The following is a 25395-nucleotide window of genomic DNA, read 5'->3' on the forward strand; positions in this document are numbered from 1 at the left end:
TCTAATAGCATCCTGAAAGTGTCAATGATGGTACAAGAGGTGCTGAGAGTTTAAAGATCAATTTTGGCTCTTCTCGCTGAGTTTAAGCTACAATATACACAGGTCACGTGAATAGGCTTAAGAGTAAGCAGGGGTGGTCAAGTTGAAGAGATGAACAGCGGTTTAACTCGACTAAAAGCAGTCCATTTAGTGTTGGGTGTAAACTGAAATTGAAAGGAAATTACTGCTGAGCCTTCATTTACTATGTCAGAGCCTGACACTCCGCTTCACCCACAAGCGGACGAGCAAATTGACCTGAGTAACGTTAGAGAATTGGGTGATGATGATATTGACGATTTAGACCTAAATCCTGAACTTGAAGTTTCTGAAGATCTTGATAGATATGGAGAAGAGCGAGATGACGAGGATGGGGAAGGTGGTTTTAAGAGAAGTTACGTGGAGGATGAGGACGAACGAGGTATGTATGATGAGATGGACGATTTCAGGCCCAGAATTAATGTTGGTTCTCCTTTCTCTTCCGCCACAGTACTGGCGAAATCCAGACCTCCTCTAGACAAGCCGACTAATACTCAAAGAAGGTTGTCCCTTTCTCAGCAATCCAAATTTATATCCTACTGTGACGAGAGACTGCTCGAAATTCAACGAAAATATGTACAATCGCGAGGTCTTAACACACAGAATGGTTATTCAGGACTAGAGCCTTTGTTGAAGGATTTGAAGTCACTTGTCGATTTTATCTGGTATTCAATCGACGGAATGCCTAACACGGATTATCTGCTAAATAACCCTTCAACCACTGAAAGAGACCAAATCACAATAAAGTGTAATTCCACGTATTTTGGACAGAGTGCTTACCTTATAAGAATAGCCGATGATCTTCTTGACTACGTTGATAAGTTCGAACTGAAATCGCTGCCTGTTGAAAAGCAGAATAGTACGTTATCCAAACTTTTCAAGTTGCTGTTCATACTTGATAAGATATTTGCCACGCTTCTTGAAGGCGTTATACCCGGGAACGCTAGAATGAGCGGGACAGACGCAGTGCGATTCACCGCCATCGCTGAGCGCACTAGAGCCATGATGCCGCGATATCTTGAGCAACAAGAGATCCATGGTTATCACTACGAGGTCAGCAAAGTTTACGAAGAAGCTTTGGAAAGTTGCGGGAACTGAATGAATTATGCCAATAACATCTGAATATGATGTATATATGTGAATATTAATAAATTCGCCAAAGCGTCGCTTAATCGATCTTTTGAGCGCAATGTTTAAACTCCAAATTGCTGAGATTTCATGCAGCATCAAAAGGATTTGTCGAATGAGAGTGGGCTGGAGTCAATTGAGGAGTTGTGACGAAAGAATAAAACTTTTCATCCCTTTCCTCCGTGCCACCCGCTGAATGCTGTGGTTGATATTGATTTTGAGTCTGCGTTTGAGTTTGTGACGCAGCTTGTGCCTGATTTTGAGCAGCCAAGACTGAAACTCCTTTATAAGAGCTCAGGTCAAGAATGACTGTCACGTCTTTTGTAATTTTAGCCAGCGAAGCAAGGTTCGGCCTTATCTCGTTGAGTGCAGGCATATCGGCCATGACGAGTTTTGTATTGGCTAAAATGGAAATGATAGATTTCAAGAACGCGTTTATGTTTTCCCATGTCTTGGCTTTACCAGCGGTTGACAAGTACTTCTCAGAATTATCTCCATCTGCAGTCAATAAATGCAGGCGTTCATTGAGAGTCTTGGATAGCTCCATTGCCTGGCAACAGGTATCGGTCAGGTCACGAATTTTGGATAGAAGAGCGTCAGTTAGTTCTTGTTGACCTATAGTACTAGCCATCGCCGCTTTGGAAATTTCTGAAGTGAGTTGATCATAGACAACATTCACCATGACTATAACTGTACCCAATGTCTGATATAATTGAGTATCAACGTTATTGGTGCCCGAGGACGACGGAGAACCAGTCTCCGCCTCAGTTCCATCACGATTATTGATTCCATGACTTTCATTTGCTTTATGAGGGCGGGGAGAATGACTATGTACCTGTCGTGGAGAGCTGTCGGTGAGCTTAGAGTCGACGGTTTGCTGCGACAAGTTATGCGCAATGGGGCCATTAGATGGAGGTGTTACTGCAACAGGGCCTTGAGTAGCAATCGAATGTGAAGGGGAGCTCGTGGGCGGCGGAGATTTAAAACCATGACCGTTAGCAGTGCCGAGAGAAGTGTCTATTGATGATGGGCCCATAGTACTGAGGTTCATGGCCATTGGCACCGCCCTCGCTTGCACAGTGTTGCTTCTTGTCCTGGGTAAGTAAACTGTGGATGGCCCGTTTGTAGCAGCGGACGCTGTAGCAGACAGGTTAACTGCGGAATGTGCTCGATTCAACTGACGCTTCCTTGACAGTCTGGCATCCTCAGCACCAATGAAACACCATGCATTGTAAATCTCTGTGTATGAACAAACCAGTGTCATGTAGAACATCCGAATAAAGCATAGATCATCTGCTTCGAAAAAAGTTTTGAAATTCTTTCGCAGTTGGCTTATTATCTGCTTGAAAATGGTTATGATGGTAATGCATAATTTGATCAGTGCTGCGTCATGCGATCTCTCTTCACTCTCTGCCTGCTCCAATAACCCGACAAGATTATCAATGTGGGACCTTACTGAGTATAGGAGCGACACAACGTTTACTGCTACTGCTTTCTCCTTACAAAAAGAAGCGATCTTTCTCACATTCTGTTGACACTCTGTAAAACTGAACAGTAATTTGCGACAAGCCACAAGGAACTCATCATGCGACACCTTTAGTTGCTCATTACTTGACGACTCTTCGGGCAAGATCGAAAGTCTCTTGAAATAGTCGTTGAACTTGGAATGGTTGTATAGTTCGTTGTTCGTTGTTTCGGTAGTTGTGTAGCTTACGTCGGCTTCAGAACTCGTCTGCGCAGCATCCACCGGGGATGGCGAGACAGAAGAAGTAATCTCGGCGCTTGCTTGGGGAGTGGTGTTGATGAAGCCCATACGTTTCGCTGCCTTTGACATTCTTGGATCATGTGAGTTCTCTGAAGGCGATGGATGATCCTGTAAGAACCTTCGCAAGGCTATAGCCCAATATTCTTCTTTCACAATGTCTGGAGTCATTGGTGTATGAGCACGTACGGCTTCCAACTCCTCATTAGGTATTGGATTCCCAAGAATCTCCAACACTCGCAGATTCTCGAACTTCACGATAAACCTTAAACCCCAGATCGAGTTCACATTATTACTCTTCAATGAAAGTACCTTGAGCTGCTGTGACCATAGAGGTGATACGTCCTGCGGTAAGATTTCGATATTGTTGTATGAGAGATCAAGGATCTCGAGCTTTGGACACTGCATCAGTACCGGTGGTATCTCTTGAAGTATATTATTATCCAAATCAAGGTACCTAAGACCTGTCAAGGTACAGAAATTTGATGGCAAATGAATCAATAGGTTCTTTCGAAGTGACAGTCTTTCCACATTTCTCAATAATTCCACATCGGCATCCGGTATGCTCGTTATATTCAAACCGATAAGCTTGATCGTAGAACCACCAGCACTCTGTTGGGAAAGTTTCTTAGATATAACATCTCTCAGTGTTCGTTTATCTTTTACTCCATTACCATTCCCAGGATGTGATGCCACTCCATTTACCACAGGTTTTCCGACGCCAGATCCGTATCCAGCAATATCCGGCATATTCAAGCTCATCAAGGCTGTCAACACAGTTAAACACAGTCAAACTGACGAAGAACCCGCTCAGTGTCCTGTACTAATCTCTCCATTCTTCAAGTATGGTCGACTTTATTCTTTGAACAATCGGATTCCCAAGACCGGGTAAAGAACTCATCTTGTTAAGATTTCTAAACTTCGGCTTGAAGATGGTAGATTAAAGGCGATTGATAGGCATCTTAGTGGAACTTTAGAGGTCGTTTGGCTCTTATTACTGGTTCTGGCGTATTGGATTCACTATGGGTTGGTTTTGGGCTGATAAATCCGGTGCTGGGCCTACTTTGAATGGTCTGAAACAGAGCGATCAAGGCACATCATCTTGCCCCGTTCAGCATGGTAAGTCATCGAGTCAGTCAGAATGTCCAGTAATGCATGATGGTGTAGGGAATGGTGGTTTAAATCCCTTGAATAATATGCCCAATTTTTTGTCTACCAAGAGACAACCTGGACAAAAGTTGAACCTACCTACAGATCGTACAGTCTCCAGTATCCCCAAGGGAGAAGATGATCAATCGAACTGGGAGTACCCTTCACCACAACAGATGTACAATGCAATGGTACGGAAGGGGAAGATCGATCCCAATACTGGTGAAGAAATTCCAGAGGATGCTGTGGAGTCGATGGTCTTTGTTCATAATTTCTTGAATGAGGGCTGTTGGGAAGAAGTGCTCGAATGGGAGAAGCCATATACGGAGCAAACAAAAATTCAACCAAAACTTTTGAAGTTCATGGGTAAACCTCATGAAATGTCTCCTCGTGCCAGGTATTACCAGATGATGAGTAAGGTATTCCCCAAACAATATTCCGGAGAGCCGCCCTTCGATAGACACGATTGGACAGTTTTGAGAGCGGATTCCATGTCTGCAGATCCTGATTGTCCTGGCTACAGAAAAGTTCGTTACGTTATTGACTTTTATGGTGGACCGGACGATGAAGAAGGGATGCCTACTTTCAATTTAGACGTTAGACCTGCGCTAGATAACCTTTCAAATGCTAAGGATAGGTTTGTCCATTACACTAAGCCTATTATCGAGAAGTATTTCGACGGGGACAAATAGGTAATCATTTGAATATTCATCATATCCCGTTACTGTATATATCTACAAATTTGCACTTATGCATGTCTATGTACATGATAATTTATTCTGTTGTTTTCCACTAGGCTAATTTTCCCGGCAACTTAACACCTGCCTTACGTAGCATGTCAATATCTCTCGAATTTGGGTTGAACTTTTCCATTGATTCCAAGTCCTGTAGGAAGAGGCCGATGAACTCTTGCTCAGATGCATCGAATTTGCCCGATTTGTCTTTTGCCAGAAGTGCCAAGGTGTGAAGAATTTTTGCCGTTGTTTGGTATGTTAGCTCGAGGTTGACTTTACTTGCGAAAGAGTAATAAGTCGAGACCTTAAGTAGGAAACTTGGATCGCGATCGCGTATCGCCTGTTCGCAAAAGCCGGTGATCAAAGGCTCTAGTGAGAATCTATCGATTTTTTTTGATTGAGCCTTCAACGCCTCAAGGAATTCTTTGAAAATTTCTTCAGCGACTTTATAATCACCATTATGTTTGACAAATTCTGCATTGATGAAAGCACCGTATTTTCTTGAGTCAACTGGTTCTTTCACTTGTGCATATAACACACGTATTGGCTCTATCGACGGAACGATTTGAATGAAATGCTCAATGATTGCATTCACTTTCAGGAAATTTTTTTTACTTTGGAAAACGCTCTTTAAGAAGTCAAACGAGTCCTTATCGCTGGCATAATGGTAATTAGCATACATCCTAATTGCCAAAGTTTCAACGTTTGGTCTCTTTTGAGAAGCAACATCCTCGGTTTTGGCAAATTGAGCAGCATAGAAACTGTCAAATTTCTCCTTGGAAACGTTGTCAATAACCATCTTCAATAGTACGGTATTGATTAGGTTCAAAGACTCGATCTTTTCGGGCAGTTTGCCAGCTATATCATCATACTTCACTTGCTTGTTATATTTGAGCATAGCAGTCAAGTACCCTTCGATCACTGGTGATTGTAGTTTAATCTCCTGTGGAATTTCTTTAGTCCAGATGTTTTGTAATTGTTGAACGTTGCCAGATACGCCAAGTGCTTGAATCAAAGCTGCGAATGACGCTGCACCAGGGTTTGTTGGCTTAATGACACTATTCCAAATAGCCAAGATTCTATCCAACCTCAAATTCCTAGAATTTGCGGGCAAGTTCGCCACAGCAAGCAACAAATGATCCTTTAACATGGAAGAATCCAGATCTTTATTCTCATTGTAAATCTTGACAGCACCAGCTGCGTTATTACAATCAATGTACTTTTCCATGAACTTCGCAATTATCTCTGGATCAACGGACTGCTCGTGATACTGATTATAAAGATCCTGCAGATGATGAAATTGCAGAGTCTGGTCCAATTGCCTGATAAAAGACTCCTTGTCGGAGTCGACATATTGATGGAACAACAATTTCAAACCTTGTTGTGCAGCCTCTCTCCTTTCATCCTTTATCAATGAGCTGATCATAAACCTTAATTTGTTAAAAGGGACATGTTGACCCTGTTCCTTATTCAACTGTAAAATCTGGCCCAGAACTTGAAGATCGGGGTTATTTTCTGGCAATAACAAGTACGCCAAACTAGCCAATGCCATATTATTCTCATGAGAGTTATTGTTACCATTACGGTTGTTGAACGACCTTGACATCGCATTTGGATTTTCAGCAATAGTCTCCAAATATTTCACCCACAACGCAATAACATCCTGTGGTGACCCACGAGTCAAAAGATGTCTCATGACGACTTCAAAATGCGGTGATCTTGCAACTTGGTATTGGCATAAGGTATTCAATATTTGATATGGCTCCACAGTTGATTCTTTATCGGTAGCAGCCTTCCTCAAGAACTGCGTAAGTGGGGCATTTAAACCAAAAGATCTTTGCAAAGTAGTCGGATCAACCAACTCCTGCGAAATTTTATCAAGATGATCTTTTAGTGTAGAGTAAACCTCATTGGCGTCACCTGACTTTAATTGATCATATAGTTCATTGCCCAATTTCGATACAGGATGTACAACAGTGGACTGGCATCTCACAAGTAACTGTGGTATTTTTGCCCTAGATAACAGCCTCCGAGAAAGCATTGCTGGATGTGCTTGCAGTCTTGTTTCATTACTGCCCAGGTCAGTATTGAATATTTTTTCACTACATAGAGATGAAATGACTACAAAGTCACGTGATAGTAATTAATCCATTACGAGAGAGCTACAAGTATGTGACGGCATCCCCATCAAGAGAGTCGGATCTGGCCGAGCCTTGAATTGCTGACTTGGCATTGAGAAAGTAAATGACGATTCAACTTGACTTGAAACCAATTTCTTCTGATGCCTCGCCAACTTGCCTGCTCGGTGATAATGGCCCTCTGTACCGTATTCATACTCTACTACACCTACCCGTGCAGAGAGTCACAATTCGGTCACCTCACTGGGTGCTATTAGTTGTCAATTCGATACACGCGGCGCTACCACAGCAAATCCTCACCATAATTACTCACCAGGCTCGTGGATCCCGTAGTACTGCGATAGCGCAATAGCAAGACTGGTTGTTGCGAGTATTACCGAAACGTTCCCGTGCTCCTGCCCCTGTCCCAACTAAAATAGACAGCTTATCTGCTCTCAGCTCTGCCTCATAAAGCGCAGTTACGACCATTTTTCCCCATTAGGCAAAACGTCGAACTTTTTTTTTCAATTTCAATCTCGTTTCCTAGGGCTTTGGGCCAAGCTGGTTTCATGGACAGTACCCTCAGCGAAAATGGGCGTATGTAGGCTGGATTTTTTACCTGTAAGAGTAACTACGCTGTATGCTGCAAAGAGTACTGGTGTTGGATGAGGTTGGGTTTCAAAGAATCACACTGCAACTGTGCCCTATGCCTCACACCTCTGTGCAAAATTTTTTTTTTCTCCATTGGTAGATCAGCCTTCGTATTAGAGTCTCTCGCTGTACCACAGATCGGTGATCCTTTAATTTGATAGTATATAAAACTTGTTACACATAATAGTTCACTCCTTGGTATCTTGTTTCATATTTTCTTCACTGCTATTTCGTTGGGAGTTGGTAATATGAAACATGTCATGGATATAGTTGGTGTCGATCTTGGGTATATGGCCCGTGTGAGAAGAACAGTAGCTCATTTGAAATCGCAAGAGGTCAATTTGATCACTAGAGAGGCCGCTAGTCATGAGTTCTCTGTATTGGAGTACAGTAATCATCTGTTGAATCATTTGATTAACTTGGAGCGTAATGACGGGCAGCACGTGATCTCAAGGCCTAACATAGTTACATTTGAGTCCCAACCGCAGATCAATGCCAAGATGAGGCTATTGATCTTTGATTTTCTCATGTGTTGTCATACTAGGTTGGGTCTTTCGAGCTCTACGTTGTTCTTATGCTTTAATATATTGGATAGGTATACTTCCAAATATATTGTCAAGAGTTGTAACTACCAGCTATTGGCATTGACCGCTCTGTGGATCAGCTCCAAGTTTTGGGATTCAAAGAACCGTATTACGTCTTTGAAACATCTGACCAAACTATGTTGTAAACAGTATTCAGCTCAACAATTCAAGGAGATGGAATTACATCTCTTGAAATCTTTGAACTGGTCCCTATGTCAATTTGCTACTCATGATTCGTTCATCGATTTGTTATTATTTATGAAGGACAATAAGACTGTTTCACCACAGATTTTGCATGAAAACAATTTGAACGTTGATCTGATTAAATTTGGCTCGATGATGCTCTGTGAATTAGCATGCTTTGATATCAAGTTGTCGTTCAACTGTTCTGCTTCTCAAATTGTTTTGGCCGCTATCACCCTCACTACTTTGGCCATCAAATTTGATGATTTGAATCAGTGGGAAGATTTGGATTTAGTTGGCAATGATGCCAATTTGATTAGAGTTTGTCACTCGCTATTGGCTTTAGTACTTAAAACTGATTCCCTGCCTTCAAGTTTCAAATTCAAATATATCAACGAAGGTAAAACTACAAGCGAAAAAATCCTGAAAGCTTTACAAAACTACTTCATCCAACTTCAAATGGAACAATTCTACCGTTCTCAAGAGTTTGAGACTCTACAACAAAATACTCTAACGTCATATGAAAAACGTAATGACTTTAATGATAACGAAAAAAATAAAGATGATGTTTCAACAACGGGAGTCCAAACCATGGGTCAATCATTCGACCATTCATTTGCATCAAACACTTCAAATATAGCATCTTCCCATTCGGCAACGACTCCGCCAGCAATGGCATCATCTTCTGCATCACCATTTGCATCGCCTTTTATGGCTCATGATTTATTCACGAATACTCCGGACTCTTCAACGACACCTGCCGGTGACAGGTCTTTATTATCCTTCTCAAGATCTACAACCACATCCTCGGGGCTTTTGCCATTGACCCCAACTACCCCAACGCTCTTACAGAATAAGATGGCTGCCATAAAGAGGAGATCAATGGCCGGTCGTAACCTCATGGCACCCTCCCGCACAAACACCGAGGGTACCGAAAAGTTTGTCAAGGGTCATAGAAAGAGAGCCTCTTCAAGTATGGACATCGATTTTTTCGAAAACGATGTTGCCCTTAAGCGTTAACGCCTAGGACTAAATAAAATTACATAGATCTGTCCGCACTAATTCAATCATTCGTGTCATAAAATCATTGAGGTCTACGCATTAAGGGACACAAGTTCCAGCCAGTAACATAGTTTCTACAATCGTAGTTATAAATAGAGGAGCCAATCTTTATCGGTGTCTATAGCAACGAGAATGTGTCAAAAACTGTTCCCGATGAAATTCTCGAAGTCTCTTTTAGGCGACACGGAAAAACTTTGAAAAATTTAAGCAACAGAATGCCCTGTGATGGTCGACAAAGACAACCTGGGAAGGATGGGCTAGCCAGAATGAAAAGGCAAGTAGATGAGTTACAAAGTGGAAAGAGCAAAATAGCTCTGGATTTGGATAAGAAACTGCAATCAGGTTACAACGGATATGTTCCACCTGAATTTGAAACAGAAATCGACACTGTTGCAGTACCAAAGACAGACCAACAAATAGAAGATTTTTTCCAAAAGTATGTTGTTTCAAGGAAACCTTGTAAGATTGACGGTGTTCCAGACGATATTTCGTTCTTGCAAAAATTGAAGCCTTCAAAGATACGAGACTATTTACCCAGTGAGGAAATCTTGACTATTGAGAAGAAGAATGAGGGCGGGTTTGGAAGTGGGGCCAGACGACTCAAGATGTCTTTCGGTCAATTTCTGGATAAAATCATGGAGGAGAAGGATACAGGGTTGTATTTGACTACGCAGTATTTGGAAGATGACCCTAATAACGGAGATTACTCGACTGATGAGGAGGAAAAAGATCAAGTGCTAGAAGAAGATTTCGAGACAGGTTCTATAACCTTTGAAAACTTACATGATGATTTTGATGATCTGGAAGAGGAAGATGACGAAGTTGATAAGGATGATGAGGAGAGTGATGACCAGGAGGAGTATGAAATCAGAGTCAAGGAATTGTATCAATCTCCAATGACAAATCTTGTGAATGTTGTTCCTGAGACTCCAAAGTTTCTCAACTATTTGATCCCACAACAAATAAATCTATGGATTGGGGCCGCAAAGCCGCTGGCTGACCACTCCGGTGACGACAGTTGGCTGGCCAAGTTCGATCCCAACGATCCGAAGGGCAGACTAGGGTTGGGAAGAAATGTACCAGGTGGTGGTTCATCATCAGGTTTGCATCATGATCATGCTGACAACCTCTACGTTCCCGTAGCTGGCCGCAAGAGGTTCACTTTATTCGCACCTTGTGATGCAGCAAAGATGTACACAGTGGGCGATATCCGTCAATTTTTCCCTTCAGGCGTCATCGATTATTTCAACAATAAGAATGCCCCACTTTGGAGGCAACTTCGAGATGATGGTGCGATAGTCGCTGAAGTTTACAAAACCCTTTTGACCACCTCATTAGACGACGAGTTAAAAAACAAATATGAGGAATTAATCGATGACGACTTGAAGAAGCAATTAAGGTCAAGAGATGTAGATGCCAGAGAATTAGATCCGCCCTCTTTTTCGACTGTACCACCTAGCGTAGTGCATTTGGGAGATATTAATAACGAAAAACTAAGAGAATCAATTACCAAAGCTGCAGGGAAACTGTGGCCGTCATTTTCCGGTTCCCATAGGATTTCAGTTGACTTAAAACCAGGTGAAATGTTGTATTTGCCAACGGGCTGGTTCCATGAAGTGACTTCATATGGTAATAATGACAAGAGCGACAAAAATGTGCATGTTGCTGCAAACTACTGGTTTATTCCACCTACTGGTCAATCAAGACAAAGAGTTTACTTAGACGACTACTGGCCCAACGATTATAAAATTACTCAAAGGGCACTATCAGCTTTGCGCAGTCAAGATCTTGAATGACTGTTTTATTTTAATCAATGTGGTGTATGGGTTTAAAAGAGTAGATGTTATAGTAATCCATCAAGACGTTTCACACTAAATACTAGTAGCTCTACGTTTGATCGAGCGCTTAGTTGTGTCTATTCAGCCACCACTGCTACAATGCTGATTTGTTTCTTCGTTATTTATCTTTTTTTTTATTAATTTTATTTATTTCAGAGATCGCTCTCGATTCAATCTGACTCAACCCAAGCGACGCAATTTTTTTGAAAAATTCCATTAATCTGAATTTTTCAAAGTCTTCGATCCTCACATCTTGAAAATGCTTTTCTGTCATTGTCTATCTGTCTCGGTATGATTCATCCCGCATTTTATTTCTTGTTTAATTAACTTTTCTTATCGTACTTTTTATTACATTTTCCCTTCTCTTATCTCTATTTAGGCTTCAACTTTTTATTTCAATTCTTAAGTTCTACTTCTTCGCTCAAACAATTGTATTTCGATACATTATACCGATATATTCCAATCAAAGTGGGAAATAGAGTGATTGATTCTGTCCCTTCGCTGGAATTAACCAAATTTTAGCCTTTTTTTTATTATTATTATTTGGAAAAAACTGTTGGAGATTTTAACTAATTTGTCCAACTAACAAGGTTTTTACTGTACTTTTTTTTATTATAATGGCATTAACTAATCCAAGGCCGCTACAAATTCCTGCCTTGCAGAATGAAATACTGCATAATACAGCTTCTCCAGTATTTCAAGCGAGTCCTCTCGTGTTCAATCCAAAAAATGATGATGGTATGTTTCCTAATACCCCATCATCTGAAGGATCTCCTAGTGACAATGGGAAAATTAGGAAGGATGGATCTGTTAATAGTCCAAAAAAGGATCCGCTCACTTTAGAAATTTCAAAAATTATACCCGTTACAGGTGAAAGACCAATGCCAAAGGATAGAACTGCACCATTAGATGATGATGTGTTGTTCGCAGTTTTTGTTATTTTGTGGGAAGAAGATCCGGGGTTACAAGGTATGACTGTCAAACAATTGTCGGATCATCTTCTTGAAAAACACCCAGATATGTCTAACCTTTCCACCAAACTATCCAATTTGATCTCTGCAAAATTGAATGCTTACGTCAAGAAATTGAAAAAGGTAGAAAAGACTTTGACATATGCTTTGTCAAGAGAGTGGTCAAATTCTTCTCCAAGAAGAATGGTATATGTTTACAGAGGTATCCTGTCACCAGATTACAAGAAACATGCCCAGGCTGCAGCGGTTCATTTGAAACAACAGCAAGGTGTGGCGATTAATGATAATTTTGGCGACTCACAATTGAACTCAAAGAAGGGTGATTCTGGTTTCTCAGATGCTGCCAAGATGGGCACATCAACAAATTTGGGCTTTTCGCTAAGTCCCGAATTTAACATTCCATATTCCACATCGCCAGTTTCCGCAATTTTGACACCAGCCTCAGTTACTCCAGAGAAGGGCACTGCAGTGAATCCTGGAGTAAAAAGAGCTCATTCGGACGGTGATGAAGAAGCAAATGAGCAATTTAAAAAAACGAAATCAAACAACAGTGATTACAAAGCTGATTCAAACAGATCTGAGTCTGCTCCTGTCACATACATAACAGCTGCAGCTGCAGCTCCAAGACTTTCGAAATCGTCTTCGAAGAACAACTTTAATGCAATTCCGCAGAATTCAGCTGCTATCGTTGCAGCCATTCATAAGGTTTTCTCCACACAAACACCAATTGACTCTAGATCGAAAACAATGCCATCTAGCAATAGCATTTCTACGCCTGATCGGCCTTCAGGAGCCGGTTTTGTTGATTCTTGGGTTAAAACTGTCAGAGAAGGTTTCCTAACTCATGATATCGAATCCCCCGAGGCAATGTCCTTCGAAGAACTCGAATGCATTTTTGATTAGTAAAAAATGCAGTACACTCTTCGATATCATGAAATGCTCTATGCAGTCGAAGTTTATTTTTTATCATCATTTGGTTTAAAGGGTTTAGAGACACTGTCTCTTGTTATAGGTAGTTAAATTTATTCTATAATGCAATATTTATCGGTTTCTAACGATAGACATATAGACATTGATAATAGCCGCTAAAATGGGCTACCAGTGACTTCTTTAATGAATCGCTTTTTACTGTGCTATTGCCAACTTATTTTTCAGTATTTTTTTTCGGTGGTTACCTCATTGCCTCTGACGCAGGAAATGGAAATGACGATGATTAACAGCCTGAATATACTGTAGGTCATTAATCTGGCTAAGAATTTGTTTTATTAGCGATAATATTAGCTATTAGTTAGCACGAAGTGGCATTTTTTTGAGGAGCCTTCTTTTGGCTCATTTAGCGGTGATGATTAGAACAATCGGCAAAAGAGCGGTGAAGCCTAGGCTTAACCCACTATTAAAAACAATTTCGAAAAACGCTGGTATTTCCAATGTTGTGCTTAGACAATCATATAGGCATCTGAATTATGTGCGCCAGTTTTCCGTTTCTACCAGACAATTGCAGTCTGCTGAAATCCCATTTGATAAGCTGACGTCTGAAGAACAGCAAACCCTCACTGAGGAAAGAGCTGTCGACAAGGTCGATGTATGTATTGTAGGTGGAGGTCCTGCTGGTTTGGCTACAGCTATTAGGCTTAAGCAACTGGATAATGAACAAGGTGAAGGAAACTTGAGAGTTGTTGTATTAGAGAAGTCCGCAGATATCGGTTCCCATATCGTATCTGGGGTTATCATGGACCCTCGAGCACTGAGGGAATTGTTCCCAGAGAGCGAGTATTACGATGAGAATGGTGAAGGTATTCCCTTACCTGCAGAAATCGCTACTAAAGTAGTTGATGAAGAATTGAAATTCATTATGGGCAAATTGGTCCTGCCAGTGCCAGCCCCTTCCCACATGCACAATAAAGGAAAAAACTACGTGGGATCATTGAGTGAAATAACAGCATTCTTAGGTGGTAAAGCCGAAGAGATGGGCGTTGAAGTATACTCCGGTATTGCTGTCTCTAATTTACTCTACAGCGAAGATGGCAAATCCGTTGTTGGTGTAGCTACTAAGGATATGGGTATCTCGAAATCCGGAAAACCAAAGGACAATTTTGAAAGAGGTATGGCATTCAATGCAAGACAAGTTGTTCTAGCAGAAGGATGTCATGGCTCGCTAACCAAGGAAGCGATTAAAAAATTTGACTTGCGTAAAAACTGCCAGAATCAGTCTTACGGTTTGGGTATAAAAGAAGTATGGGAAGTGAGCCCTGAGAAATTTAAAAAGGGTTTCATTGCTCATACAATGGGTTATCCTTTATCCAACGATGTCTACGGTGGTGGTTTCCAATATCATTTTGGTGAGAATATTGTCACCGTTGGTTTGGTTGTGGGTTTGGATTACAAGAATCCATATATTTCTCCATACCAGGAGTTCCAGAAAATGAAACAACATCCATATTACAGAAACGTCTTGGAGGGTGGAAAATGTATTTCTTACGCCGCTCGTGCCCTGAATGAGGGTGGTTTACAGGCTGTCCCTAAATTAAACTTCCCTGGTGGTGTACTAGTCGGTGCGTCGGCAGGATTCATGAACGTACCAAAAATTAAAGGATCTCATACAGCAATGAAGAGTGGTATGTTGGCTGCTGAAGAAATGTACAAGGCAATCTCAAAGATGCCGAGCCTTGAGGAATTAGAGGAAAGTGGAACTGAGAAATTGGTTGAAGAGCCTTTGAATCTTGATTCTTACCATGAGGCCTTTAAGAATTCTTGGGTTTATGACGAGTTATATTCTGTTAGAAACGTTAGGCCATCATTTAACTCTTTCCTCGGCGGTTATGGTGGTATGATGTATTCTGGTTTGGATACCTACATATTGAGAGGTCGCAGTCCATGGACGTTTAGCTTCCATGAATCTGATGCCTCCATTACTGAACCGGCTTCCAAACATAAACCAATCGACTATCCAAAGCCAGATGGCGTTATCACCTTTGATATCATGACCTCTGTCTCCAGAACTGGTACTTACCATGATGAGGACGAGCAATGCCACCTAAGGGTTCCAGAGCAGGACTTGCAAAAGCACGCAGAAATTGCATATCCAAAGTTCAAAGGAATCGAGAATCGCTTCTGTCCAGCAGGTGTTTACGAGTACGTGAAAGATGAAAGCTCTCCACTGGGAGTCAAGTTCCAAATCAATGCACAAAACTGTATTCATTGTAAAACTTGCGACATCAAAGTGCCAACTCAGGATATCAACTGGGTCGTTCCAGAAGGTGGTGATGGTCCCAAATACTCTTTGACCTAAACGTTATCTGTTGGTCACTGTAAAATTATTATTTATTTTTATACGTTTAAACTGTCATTGACAGCGAAGACGTATACGAACTTTTCTCGTTAATATGATGAAGTATACTTCGATTAAAATATGCATACGACTTTCTATATCATTAACCATACGCCCAGACGTTGAGAATGCGATCTTCACTTTCTTTCAGCATTTCTTTGGCGACAGTCCAATCCTCTTCCGATTCAAGCATGACGTAATCACCGTCTTCATCCTGATATTTTATCTTATTCACATTTCCGGAATGACTCAATTTACGTTGTATTATGAGTAAAACTTCATCGACAGTTGAATTCAGCTCAGCCAGAACTGTATAGAAGTCTGAATTGAAAGCGATTCTTATCAAAAGTGAAGATTTCGGTATCGAGTTTTTATAATTTTCTGATATCGAACGATACTCGCTTTCGTAAGAGGATGTGTTGCGTTTGGCCAACATATCGGAAACATGCTTCCCTTGCGAGCTGTTGAGGGAGCTCATACTTGTATGCGCACGTCTAAATTGTGCCGGAGATGCAAATGACGCTTGTTCATTACTGTTCACACTTCTAAAGGACTCGCTTCTAGCTTTCCGCACTAGGGATTGTAGACAAGAGCTCCAATTGTCCCTAATTTCCTCGTTCTTGAACTTTAGTATGAAATTTCCTTGCTCTTTAATGGACTCCCATGTGATAGTCAAAGAGTGAGACTCCAGTGGGGTAATCTGATTTAAATTGACTATCATTATGCGTCCCCTCAGATCTAATTTTGATTCAGAAACACCATTGAAGGACGTGTTGAAGCTACTATGAGATCCTGTCAAATTCAAACTCAATGAAGAGCCAGAGTTTGTCTGCTTTTTCTTGAGCGAAAGTGATGCAGTTTTCTTTTGTATAACTTCAGAGAAGAGAATGATGATTTTCTCAAATAAGTAAACCTCGAATTCTCTTTCTGGTTCGGATGCATTGTTGGTCGAGATGTAAACTTTATCAAAATAAAGTAGTTCCCCAAACTTGGCAATTCGGTAACCTTTCCAATTGGTGACACGCCCATAGAGCTTCTTAACCACTTCGTGATTTTCGGTCCTTCTTTGATTTTCGTTAATACTTCTCGCAATTCCTTTAGAGATATCGAGGGCGATCTCAAGTTCTTTAGAGTTGCCTACGTCCTGTGAGGCCTGGAGCAGTTCTTTTAACAAAAGCGGATATCTGCACAGTCTCTGTACGGGCTTGTAAAGAAAAGATTGTAGCTCTAGCTTGTTGCGGATGATGAAGTCTGTCCTAAGCATCTTCTCCAAATGACTGGATAGAAAATCGATCGCTGCGTTTTGACCTATGGACCAAGGTTCGTACAACTTGAAAAAATGTTTGGAATGCATGAATAAGGCTCCAATTCGTTGCTTAGGCGCATCAATGAGGGCATTGATCTCCAATGAAATCAGAAATCTCCTTTGGAAGTCAATTGCGTCACTCAGATTTGGGAATAACATGTAAAGCTCTTCAGTAGTGATCAAATTGCTCTCTAACAGTTGTTTTCTGTATCTCTCCAGTATCTCGAGGTCATGAACATATTTTCTCTCTGTGGCAACAAGTTCCTTCATAATCTTCGACTGTTCAGAGTTGATAGGCACATGTTGTAGCTCACGCAATAACTGCTCTTCGATATCATGTGTTGTGGAGAAGATCTCTGGTTGTGAGTTCATGAGCGTTCTGACCACATCTATAACTTTTATAAGGTCGCTTGTTGAATTGGAGAAAACATCGGATATCTTGAATAGTTCTTCATCATTGAAGGCAAAATGTTGTTTGCAACCTAGTATGAAATCGTAAATGGACTTTTTGCAGATCTTGATATCATCAGAAGACACCACAGGGAGTTTGAACTGGGGTTTCACAGCGTTGAATATTATGCATAACGGCGAACCCTGTTGGAAAAGTTGTGAAAGCTGTGTTACTGGATCACAATCCATCGATATCGGGAGTATACCCATACTGAACGTCAAAAGTGTGTCTTCCATATTATTGTTGTTTTCATTCCCACTATTACTACCTCCATTCCCCTGTGAAGAAGAGGTATAAGTAATGCCATCTAGCGACAGTTCCTCCTTCAAACTAGAATTCGAGATAGAACTTGTTCTGGCCGTACTACTAATAATAGGATGGCTATCTCTGCCACTAAAGGTCGATGATATACTCTGATGGCTGTTAACCTTTTGTTGCTGCTGCTTCTGTGATAAAAACAGCGATTGTCTCTCACTTAGCACTTCACTCGAAGCATACGCCAGGTTCATATACGGATGTAATTGTGGTAATTGCTCCAACCTTCTCTTAACATTTGCACAGATATAGTAGAGAGAATCAAGCTCTGTGACAGCCGTGTTCATCACGTTGGACATCGCAGTCGAATTTGACCGCGGATTTTGCAAAGGAAGTGACGCCGACGACATATGCGATTGGACCGCCATCGGAGACTATTTTAGCAAATGTGAACGATCTAAATCACCAGCGATAGATCGACTTATAAGTCACATTCTTCAACTTGACTTTAATAAACAGCTTTAAAAGGCCGGAGAGTTCGCCAGCTGGAAAGCCACTCAACGTTAAAGGTGATGAGTATACCAATTCTCTATTACATGATATATATTCACAGTAGCTTGCATTCACTGGCTCTTCTTACCCCATATGGATTTCTGAGCCTTGTAGAGCACTTTGTCAAGTACTGTACCAACGGCGAGCACGCCTCCGATACTGGTGATGCAGTTAAGTAGAAATCCGGACCAGGTCTGGGCGTGCTGTTCTTTATTGATAACTTTTAATGGTGACATCTCGAAGTAGACGAACATGCCTGGCGAGCCTCCTCTTGAGTGCAATGTGTTAGGATGGTCGTCGTCGACACCGCCTCTGAGTGGTCTATCGTGGTATGTGGTGCTAAATTGCGCTGTCTCAACCACTACGTCGTCCAAATACTCGTATCTTGTAGGAACTATCTTAGCGAAGTAGGAGAACTGGTGCAAATGTGTATCACGGTCTGGGAACACTTGACGGCCATCTAATGGGTGCGTAGAAGTTGCGGCTCCGCGATCTTCAGCGCCAGAGTTGATAGGTTTACCGAAGCTCAAATGGTGGATAATATGGTTGAAATTTAATTGTGGAGTATTGTCGTAGAGAGACATGTCATGGAAGTGACCACGGTTGTTTTGGAATCCTCTCCCGGGTGCAAAATGAATGGTACCTTGAATTCTACTCAATAGCGCATTTCCTTGAACTCTGCAACCTTCATTCAACTGTTGGTTGATCCTTTCGACATAACCTTCACGTTCACATTGCTCTATGTTCTTCCCATCATAGAACGCCCACTCAGCCTCTAAGTATGCCTTTCGGACGTCGTCACACGTTTGGCAGCAAACACGTTCCTCCTTAGGCAATTCATCATTCTTGTCTTGGTCCTTGGCCCCGTAACACGAACCACAGTAGTTCTCATCATCGGGGACATAATCGGAAGAGGAATCGCTGGCGTCAAACGAACTAGTTGAGATCTCCTTACCGTTCGAATCAATCCTGGTCTTGGTGAATCCAGCCTCCATGATATCCAATTGTAATTCACCTGCGTTGTCCATAATATCCAAGCTAATCATGGCGCATGGCATAGAGGGGAACGTAATATCAACGACAAAATCCAATTTCAACTGACGGTCTCTATCTACAACCAACTGCGGCCTTGTAACCACCTGGTTAAAGTTTAACCACTCACTGATCAACAGAAAGATAGTCAAAACCACGCACGAAAGCGAGATTAGCCCACCAGACCTGGTACGTATACGCACATCTTCCTCTGTCTTGGAAAATGCATCAAAGGACAGCAAGGCAGACTTCTGAACCATTTTACTCACACTTTTCTTGTCTTGCTCGTTAAGCTAAAATCTTCGAGCAGGCGTTTTCTAACGAAATTAATATGGCCATCGCTCGATGAACAACTGAAAAATCTACAGACGGTACTTTAAAGAGTCCCGATGTGTGCTCCTATCAAACTATATGAACGCCGATGAGTCGTGCGATCTATCCGACGAATTTCGGCTCCTCGATGAACCTTACAAGGGTCTTAGATCCGGTTTGTAAGAGTGGATGTCCCACCACGGCCTCTACCCACTTGTTAAGACCCTGTCTCCTCTCTTCGATCACATCATCATTGAATCTGTTGCTCAGTAGTATTTTCCCTGGAAGATGGGGGATCACAACTTTGGGGTGATTGCTATACATGGACAACTCCTTCACCAAGCATTTACGAAAGAACTCGAAATCAGAATACCTTCTTCTTACTCTTGAAACCCTCTTGTGGAAACTAGGAAGATTCGTACGGCAAATGATCTCGTAATCCGTAAACATTCCCCTCGTATCAGACCCATTTGGGACGTGAGTCTTTGGATTGATCACTTCGACCTCTAGAAAGTTCTCAGGTTCAGCGTAAATCTCGCTGTAAGTTGGGTTCCTGTGACCCTGTGGTAATGTACTCTGTTCTGTGGTGCTAAATGATTTGAACTCTCTCATCTACTTGTCGTCTTAGTTCTTTTGATTTAAATGTCCCCATAAGCATGAGTCCTACTTGAATTAATCTCGGGTGCGCAACTCTAATCAACACAATAGGAAGGAAGCCTCATACAAGGCGAGTTGGAGCGGTGAACATGGCTGAGAATGGGAATAGGGAAGTAGCAGCAGCTACGGCTGTCGATGAAAGTGGTAGGCCGGAAATGGTGAATCCTATGGAGGGCGATGACGAGGAAGAATTGGACGTGTTCAGAAATGTGGGGCAAGGTTTAGTGGGACACTACAGGGAGATAATGATTCAGTATTGGCAGGAACTTATCAATGAGATTGAATCGACAAATGAGCCCGACTCGCACCACCAGGATGACTTCAAATCTCATTCGCTGCCCTTGGCAAGAATAAAGAAAGTGATGAAGACAGATGAGGATGTTAGAATGATCAGTGCAGAAGCGCCGATCCTCTTTGCAAAGGCCTGTGAGATATTCATAACGGAATTGACCATGAGAGCGTGGTGTGTCGCAGAGGAGAACAAGAGGCGGACCTTGCAAAAGGCAGATATAGGAGAAGCTTTACAGAAGAGTGATATGTTTGATTTCCTCATAGATATAGTCCCCAGGCACCTGCAGCAGTAACAAGAGATCAAGCGAGTGTGTAACATTAGTATGACACTTTAAAACCCAAAAACATCATAGGCAGAGAATTTACACATAACTTGAGAAATGGTGATAGCGAGCAGGATACTAAAAGTAATAAGTTTGTACTTTAATCTCTGTACACCAATTGTTTTACGCAGAGACAAGTTTTAAGCACGAGAAACACTCATTCGATACAGAAAAATCTGGAAAGTCCTCGCATTCCATAAAGAGGTTCGATTGGCTCGATAGTAGTGGTCAAGTACCATCAATTACCATTAAAGAGCTCCAAGTAGTAATCCTATCATATATCACGTGCCTTCACTTAGGATCAGTCGCTTAAAAACGCCAGCCGAAAAGATATCTATAATAACTTTCAACTAAGTACATAGCAAGTTCAAGAGGACAGTAAAGAGCTGAGAAGTTTATTTGACCTTTTGAAGGATGTCTTTATCTGAGATGGACCAATTGTACCGTGCCAGGAAACTGGCTATGGAGAATAGTCCGGATCAGATGCTCCCCAAAGTTTTGGAAACGTCAGCATCTTTGTATATATCTGAGGGTACCACTCCGCAATTGAAATTAGAATTGGCTCGTTTCACTCCCCATCTGCTACTCGATGTGATCACTCATGAAAACATAGGGTCTAGCCAAAAACCATTTATTGCATCTCAACATTTGAATTGTCTTTGGTCTGTGTGTCGCAATGTGAAGGATTCAATAGCTTATAAATATTCAGTCTTGGCATTTTCTGCGTCTTATCCTTTGCTCTTTGAATTAGTGGCTAAGACATCGAACCAGGAGATGTGGGATACCATGCAACAGATGAAAGCGTTCATTTTGTCTAAATGGAACACTACTTACCCATTGCAGTTGAATTCGGATGATAACGACCCATTCCTTAACGATAGAAAGAATATTGGTTCCAGATTGGCTACTGCCAAATTTTTATCCGAGATCATCATCGTTCACACCTCAAGAAACGGTAACAACATCAAGGCTGGCCCCATCAGCATATCTTCTGTTCCAGATGGGCACCCCGTCATTTCGAACAAGCAACAACTAGAATCTGAAGCGAAAAAATTCTTAGACATCTTGCTCAATTACTTAATCGAAGAGCCCATGATGGTTAGTTCGGTGTTTATTGGGATTCTTAATTGCCTTGCCTTTATCATGAAACAAAGATCACAAGCTACCATGAGGATCCTTTCGGGCTTGCTCAAGTTCAACGTTGATGCTAAATATCAGGCTGATGATCTTTCAGTATTAAATTATCGACTGGGCAAGCGATTTGTCGAACGTTGCTACAAAAATTTCGTTCAGTTTGGCCTAAAATCTCAGATTATCAAGAATTCTGGTCAAATGGCATCTCAACACATGAAGCTGTCAAAGATTTCACAAACTCTACATGTCATTGGTGAAGAAACTAAAAGTAAAGGTATCTTGAACTTTGACGCTGAACAAGTTGAAAATAAGATGGCGGCTAAAGACAAACAAAAATATGCCTCGTTGAGGCGGAGACAAATGGCCAGCAAAAATGGGCACAATGCATCGCCATCGATCACGAGTGTAAATGTTGGCGCTACGTCGTCCACTCCACAACCGGGACAAACTCCAGTGGATATGAACCCCGCAGAGAAACCTTCTGATAATGTCACACAATTGCTGATGGATCTACAACGATACACCATGTCCAAGAACAATATTGCCGTCTTTTTCAATAACTCACCAGTGGCTATCGACAACTCATATTGCGCAATTTATTCATTGATGAACAGTAAAAACTCAGAACAAGATATGGCAAAATTACCTCAGGATATCATGATCAAGCTTTGCAGCGAAGCCTTTTTCAAGACAGACACTACTAAGATGATTTCTGGGCTATCGATCGTAGCTTCAAGATATACAGATTTAGTGAACAAAGCATCGCAACAACAACAACAGCAGCAGCAGCAGCAGGCCGGCAAAAAACGTAAAGTGGACCAACATGATGATGGCCAAAGCTCTACAAAGAAGGTTAAGAAAGAGGAAGAAATCGAACTGCGAGCTGCTCAAGGTGAAAACTATGAAGACGAAGCTGATGAGGATGATTATTACGACGAAATTAAAGACACGAACAAGAACGATGTGGAGCTTATTAAACCTGTTCCGATGACTGAGGACGAGAGAATGAAACATCTGCATAGAATCGTTCAACATATTATGAGTGCGAAGGACAGTGATGAGAGCTCTGGAATAACCACGAACATGGGAAAGGATCAAAACCCATTAGAGAAAGTCAAATTATTGCATTGGAACAACAAGGAGTCATGGCTACATATATTGACAAGATTATGCACTCGAGGCGTCAGCCATCAGGACAAGATGAGCGAATTGATAAGACAAATTCTTTACGACTATTTCATGGAAGATTTCAATGGGCGTATCGGAATGGCGCTAGAGTGGCTAGGAGAAGAGTGGTACTACGAATCACTTGCCAAAGACCTCCCTGTAAATTACACAAATTACGATCAGTGGTCTATAAAATTCCTCGAAGGCCTAATACCTTTCCTTGAAAACCAACATAGAAGAATCTTCATTAGGCTCATGAGCGAGCTACCCAGGATTGAACAACAGCACATTGATAAAGTTAGACCAATTTGTCTCGACCCAGCGCGAAGCTCGCTAGGTTTCCAGACTTTGAAGTTTCTCGTCATGTTCAGGCCTCCGGTAAAGCCCTTGGTCAAGAAACTGCTGGAGCAAATCAAGGCAGAGGATTCGACCATCGAGGAGCAATGCAACTCGATTCTTAACAAGTATTACCAGTAGAGCCAAGCTCCTTTGTGTAATAGATGATATGTACTAGTTAAGAAATTCCTTACACCGCATATTTAAGAATGTTGTCTGTTCTGGAAAATTTTCCAAAGCTGAAAAATGTTGATATATTAACCTTCTTCCATTGAAAACTAGTCAAGATAAAGGACTTAAAATTGGCAAGCTCAAGGGCATCAAGGGTTTTTCCAGGCCTATATTGTGTGCATCGTATGACCATTATGAGTAGTGCGTACGAGGATTTTGCATCGGGTAGCCAGTCTCCCTACAACGTAGGGAGAGGTGCACACCCCGGTGCTGTTCTGCTGTCACCTCAATCAAGTGTGATGAATCTGAGCAACAGCGCGGTGAGTGCTACGGTTCTTTCACCGCAATTAACTGCTCAGTCGCACAATTTGTCGTTCAACGAAATGCTGGATCAGCAGTCTCTATTATTGGATCCAACTGGTTCACATTCGCAGCAGTCGAATAATATGTCCTCGACCCACTCAGCAGCCGGCTCTGCTGTTATGTCGCCCATGATACAATCGCCCTCTCGAACACCAACCAATGCGCAGGGCTCTTCGATGTTTTTAGATTCTTTCACTAGTTCGTCCAGTAACAACGTGGTTGGAATGCACAACCGTTCCCAGTCACTCAATAAGTCTAAAGCGCAGCAAAATTTAGGTCAAACTCAGACAGTTAACCCAAAGTCATCACAATCGAAGCCAAGAGGTCAAGGAGATGTCAACCCGGTTGTCAATTTTACTCAGGATATCAACCAGCTATGTTCGTGGATGTCGATGTTAAGTAGTGTTCAACAGAATACCGTCATTGACAATTTGCTGTCCACGTTGAACGAGGATGTATTGCAATACACTAAGCTGAAGTTAGATAGTCTGATGAACAGCGGTTACATATCTCCCCAGATTCCGGCCATTGCTTCTCCAGTCCCCAATAGGGAATCCTATTCCATTACAAATCTAGATTCTGTGTTTTCCAATGAGAGAAGTATGGGGGCTGATAGTGATACTGGTGATCACCTCGATCCCAGCGTTGATCATTCTGTTATATACCAACAGTGGTCACCACAACCTACTTCGATGACTCAACCAATCTACGATTATATCAAAGAGATGAACCAGAGACCCAAATCTGCTGATCCTCATGTTTCCAAAGCGAATATTAACCACACCGTGAAGAAACCAGCTAGTAGCCATAATTTCAACACTCAAACCAACTTTTACTCGGCATCAACCAAGAATAGAAACTTCAATGGTGATTTTGGCACCGCGAATAGTCATACCTACTACGGCGGGAATCGTCAGCAACCCACTTCCAATATGCATATGAATACCACTCACAGCTCTCTATCCCCTGATCATTCGCCAAACAGTACGTCAAGTAGTCACACGGGTAATGTGACCCCAAATCCAACCATCAATGCGATACCTGGTGCTTCCAATGGTGGTGGGAATGGACACGGTTCATCGATGAACCCTAGGACCTTGACTGATCCTCGATTGTTGACCAATATACCAGTGTGGTTAAAGTCCCTGAGATTGCATAAGTACTCAGATGCGCTAAGCTCCAAAAAATGGGATGAACTCATCTATTTGGACGATGATGCCCTTGAGAAGATGGGTATTAGCGCCTTAGGTGCGCGGAGAAAACTTCTCAAGGCATTTGCCATAGTAAGAGACCACAAGGACCAGGGACTTATCGATCAGACCGCCTATGTATCATAGTTCTACGCAAGTTCTCAAGGTGAATTTTCTTGTTTATATTTACATATATTGATATAGATTTACTTTGAAGATTTATAATGCGCGAATGACTGAGATTGACAGCAAAACAGTTGCATCGAAAAAGTG

General features: G+C 41.8%; 14 protein-coding genes across 14 annotated transcripts; 9 read left to right on the forward strand and 5 right to left on the reverse strand.

Moving 5' to 3' along the window:
* Positions 1 to 243: 243 nt before the first annotated feature.
* TFB6 (TFIIH complex subunit TFB6) lies at positions 244 to 1173 on the forward strand (the record flags this gene model as incomplete). The annotated part of the gene is made up of 1 exon (XM_003683433.1): positions 244 to 1173. One exon carries the CDS (start codon positions 244 to 246, stop codon positions 1171 to 1173), a length of 930 nt encoding a protein of 309 aa, XP_003683481.1.
* Positions 1174 to 1291: 118 nt separating this feature from the next.
* Positions 1292 to 3715, reverse strand: SOG2 (Sog2p; the record flags this gene model as incomplete). Its single annotated transcript, XM_003683434.1, has 1 exon — positions 1292 to 3715. The coding sequence occupies one exon, from the start codon at positions 3713 to 3715 to the stop codon at positions 1292 to 1294; it is 2424 nt and encodes an 807-aa protein (XP_003683482.1).
* Positions 3716 to 3987: 272 nt separating this feature from the next.
* Positions 3988 to 4806, forward strand: CYC3 (holocytochrome c synthase CYC3; the record flags this gene model as incomplete). The annotated part of the gene is made up of 1 exon (XM_003683435.1): positions 3988 to 4806. One exon carries the CDS (start codon positions 3988 to 3990, stop codon positions 4804 to 4806), a length of 819 nt encoding a protein of 272 aa, XP_003683483.1.
* Positions 4807 to 4906: 100 nt separating this feature from the next.
* Positions 4907 to 6889, reverse strand: MSC6 (Msc6p; the record flags this gene model as incomplete). Its single annotated transcript, XM_003683436.1, has 1 exon — positions 4907 to 6889. One exon carries the CDS (start codon positions 6887 to 6889, stop codon positions 4907 to 4909), a length of 1983 nt encoding a protein of 660 aa, XP_003683484.1.
* Positions 6890 to 7864: 975 nt separating this feature from the next.
* On the forward strand, positions 7865 to 9403 carry CLN3 (cyclin CLN3; the record flags this gene model as incomplete). The annotated part of the gene is made up of 1 exon (XM_003683437.1): positions 7865 to 9403. The coding sequence occupies one exon, from the start codon at positions 7865 to 7867 to the stop codon at positions 9401 to 9403; it is 1539 nt and encodes a 512-aa protein (XP_003683485.1).
* Positions 9404 to 9711: 308 nt separating this feature from the next.
* TDEL0H04160 (uncharacterized protein) lies at positions 9712 to 11241 on the forward strand (the record flags this gene model as incomplete). Its single annotated transcript, XM_003683438.1, has 1 exon — positions 9712 to 11241. The coding sequence occupies one exon, from the start codon at positions 9712 to 9714 to the stop codon at positions 11239 to 11241; it is 1530 nt and encodes a 509-aa protein (XP_003683486.1).
* Positions 11242 to 11900: 659 nt separating this feature from the next.
* GDS1 (Gds1p) lies at positions 11901 to 13157 on the forward strand (the record flags this gene model as incomplete). Its single annotated transcript, XM_003683439.1, has 1 exon — positions 11901 to 13157. The coding sequence occupies one exon, from the start codon at positions 11901 to 11903 to the stop codon at positions 13155 to 13157; it is 1257 nt and encodes a 418-aa protein (XP_003683487.1).
* A 439-nt stretch (positions 13158 to 13596) lies between these two features.
* Positions 13597 to 15543, forward strand: CIR2 (electron-transferring-flavoprotein dehydrogenase; the record flags this gene model as incomplete). The annotated part of the gene is made up of 1 exon (XM_003683440.1): positions 13597 to 15543. The coding sequence occupies one exon, from the start codon at positions 13597 to 13599 to the stop codon at positions 15541 to 15543; it is 1947 nt and encodes a 648-aa protein (XP_003683488.1).
* A 142-nt stretch (positions 15544 to 15685) lies between these two features.
* CDC24 (Rho family guanine nucleotide exchange factor CDC24) lies at positions 15686 to 18022 on the reverse strand (the record flags this gene model as incomplete). The annotated part of the gene is made up of 1 exon (XM_003683441.1): positions 15686 to 18022. The coding sequence occupies one exon, from the start codon at positions 18020 to 18022 to the stop codon at positions 15686 to 15688; it is 2337 nt and encodes a 778-aa protein (XP_003683489.1).
* A 195-nt stretch (positions 18023 to 18217) lies between these two features.
* ERV46 (retrograde cargo receptor ERV46) lies at positions 18218 to 19438 on the reverse strand (the record flags this gene model as incomplete). The annotated part of the gene is made up of 1 exon (XM_003683442.1): positions 18218 to 19438. One exon carries the CDS (start codon positions 19436 to 19438, stop codon positions 18218 to 18220), a length of 1221 nt encoding a protein of 406 aa, XP_003683490.1.
* Positions 19439 to 19613: 175 nt separating this feature from the next.
* SNX3 (Snx3p) lies at positions 19614 to 20102 on the reverse strand (the record flags this gene model as incomplete). Its single annotated transcript, XM_003683443.1, has 1 exon — positions 19614 to 20102. The coding sequence occupies one exon, from the start codon at positions 20100 to 20102 to the stop codon at positions 19614 to 19616; it is 489 nt and encodes a 162-aa protein (XP_003683491.1).
* Positions 20103 to 20236: 134 nt separating this feature from the next.
* HAP5 (Hap5p) lies at positions 20237 to 20731 on the forward strand (the record flags this gene model as incomplete). Its single annotated transcript, XM_003683444.1, has 1 exon — positions 20237 to 20731. One exon carries the CDS (start codon positions 20237 to 20239, stop codon positions 20729 to 20731), a length of 495 nt encoding a protein of 164 aa, XP_003683492.1.
* A 444-nt stretch (positions 20732 to 21175) lies between these two features.
* On the forward strand, positions 21176 to 23539 carry PTA1 (RNA-processing protein PTA1; the record flags this gene model as incomplete). The annotated part of the gene is made up of 1 exon (XM_003683445.1): positions 21176 to 23539. The coding sequence occupies one exon, from the start codon at positions 21176 to 21178 to the stop codon at positions 23537 to 23539; it is 2364 nt and encodes a 787-aa protein (XP_003683493.1).
* A 224-nt stretch (positions 23540 to 23763) lies between these two features.
* VTS1 (Vts1p) lies at positions 23764 to 25269 on the forward strand (the record flags this gene model as incomplete). The annotated part of the gene is made up of 1 exon (XM_003683446.1): positions 23764 to 25269. The coding sequence occupies one exon, from the start codon at positions 23764 to 23766 to the stop codon at positions 25267 to 25269; it is 1506 nt and encodes a 501-aa protein (XP_003683494.1).
* Between the last annotated feature and the right edge of the window lie 126 nt (positions 25270 to 25395).

This window comes from Torulaspora delbrueckii, chromosome 8 (genome assembly GCF_000243375.1).
Source record: "Torulaspora delbrueckii CBS 1146 chromosome 8, complete genome".
Lineage (NCBI taxonomy): Eukaryota > Fungi > Ascomycota > Saccharomycetes > Saccharomycetales > Saccharomycetaceae > Torulaspora > Torulaspora delbrueckii.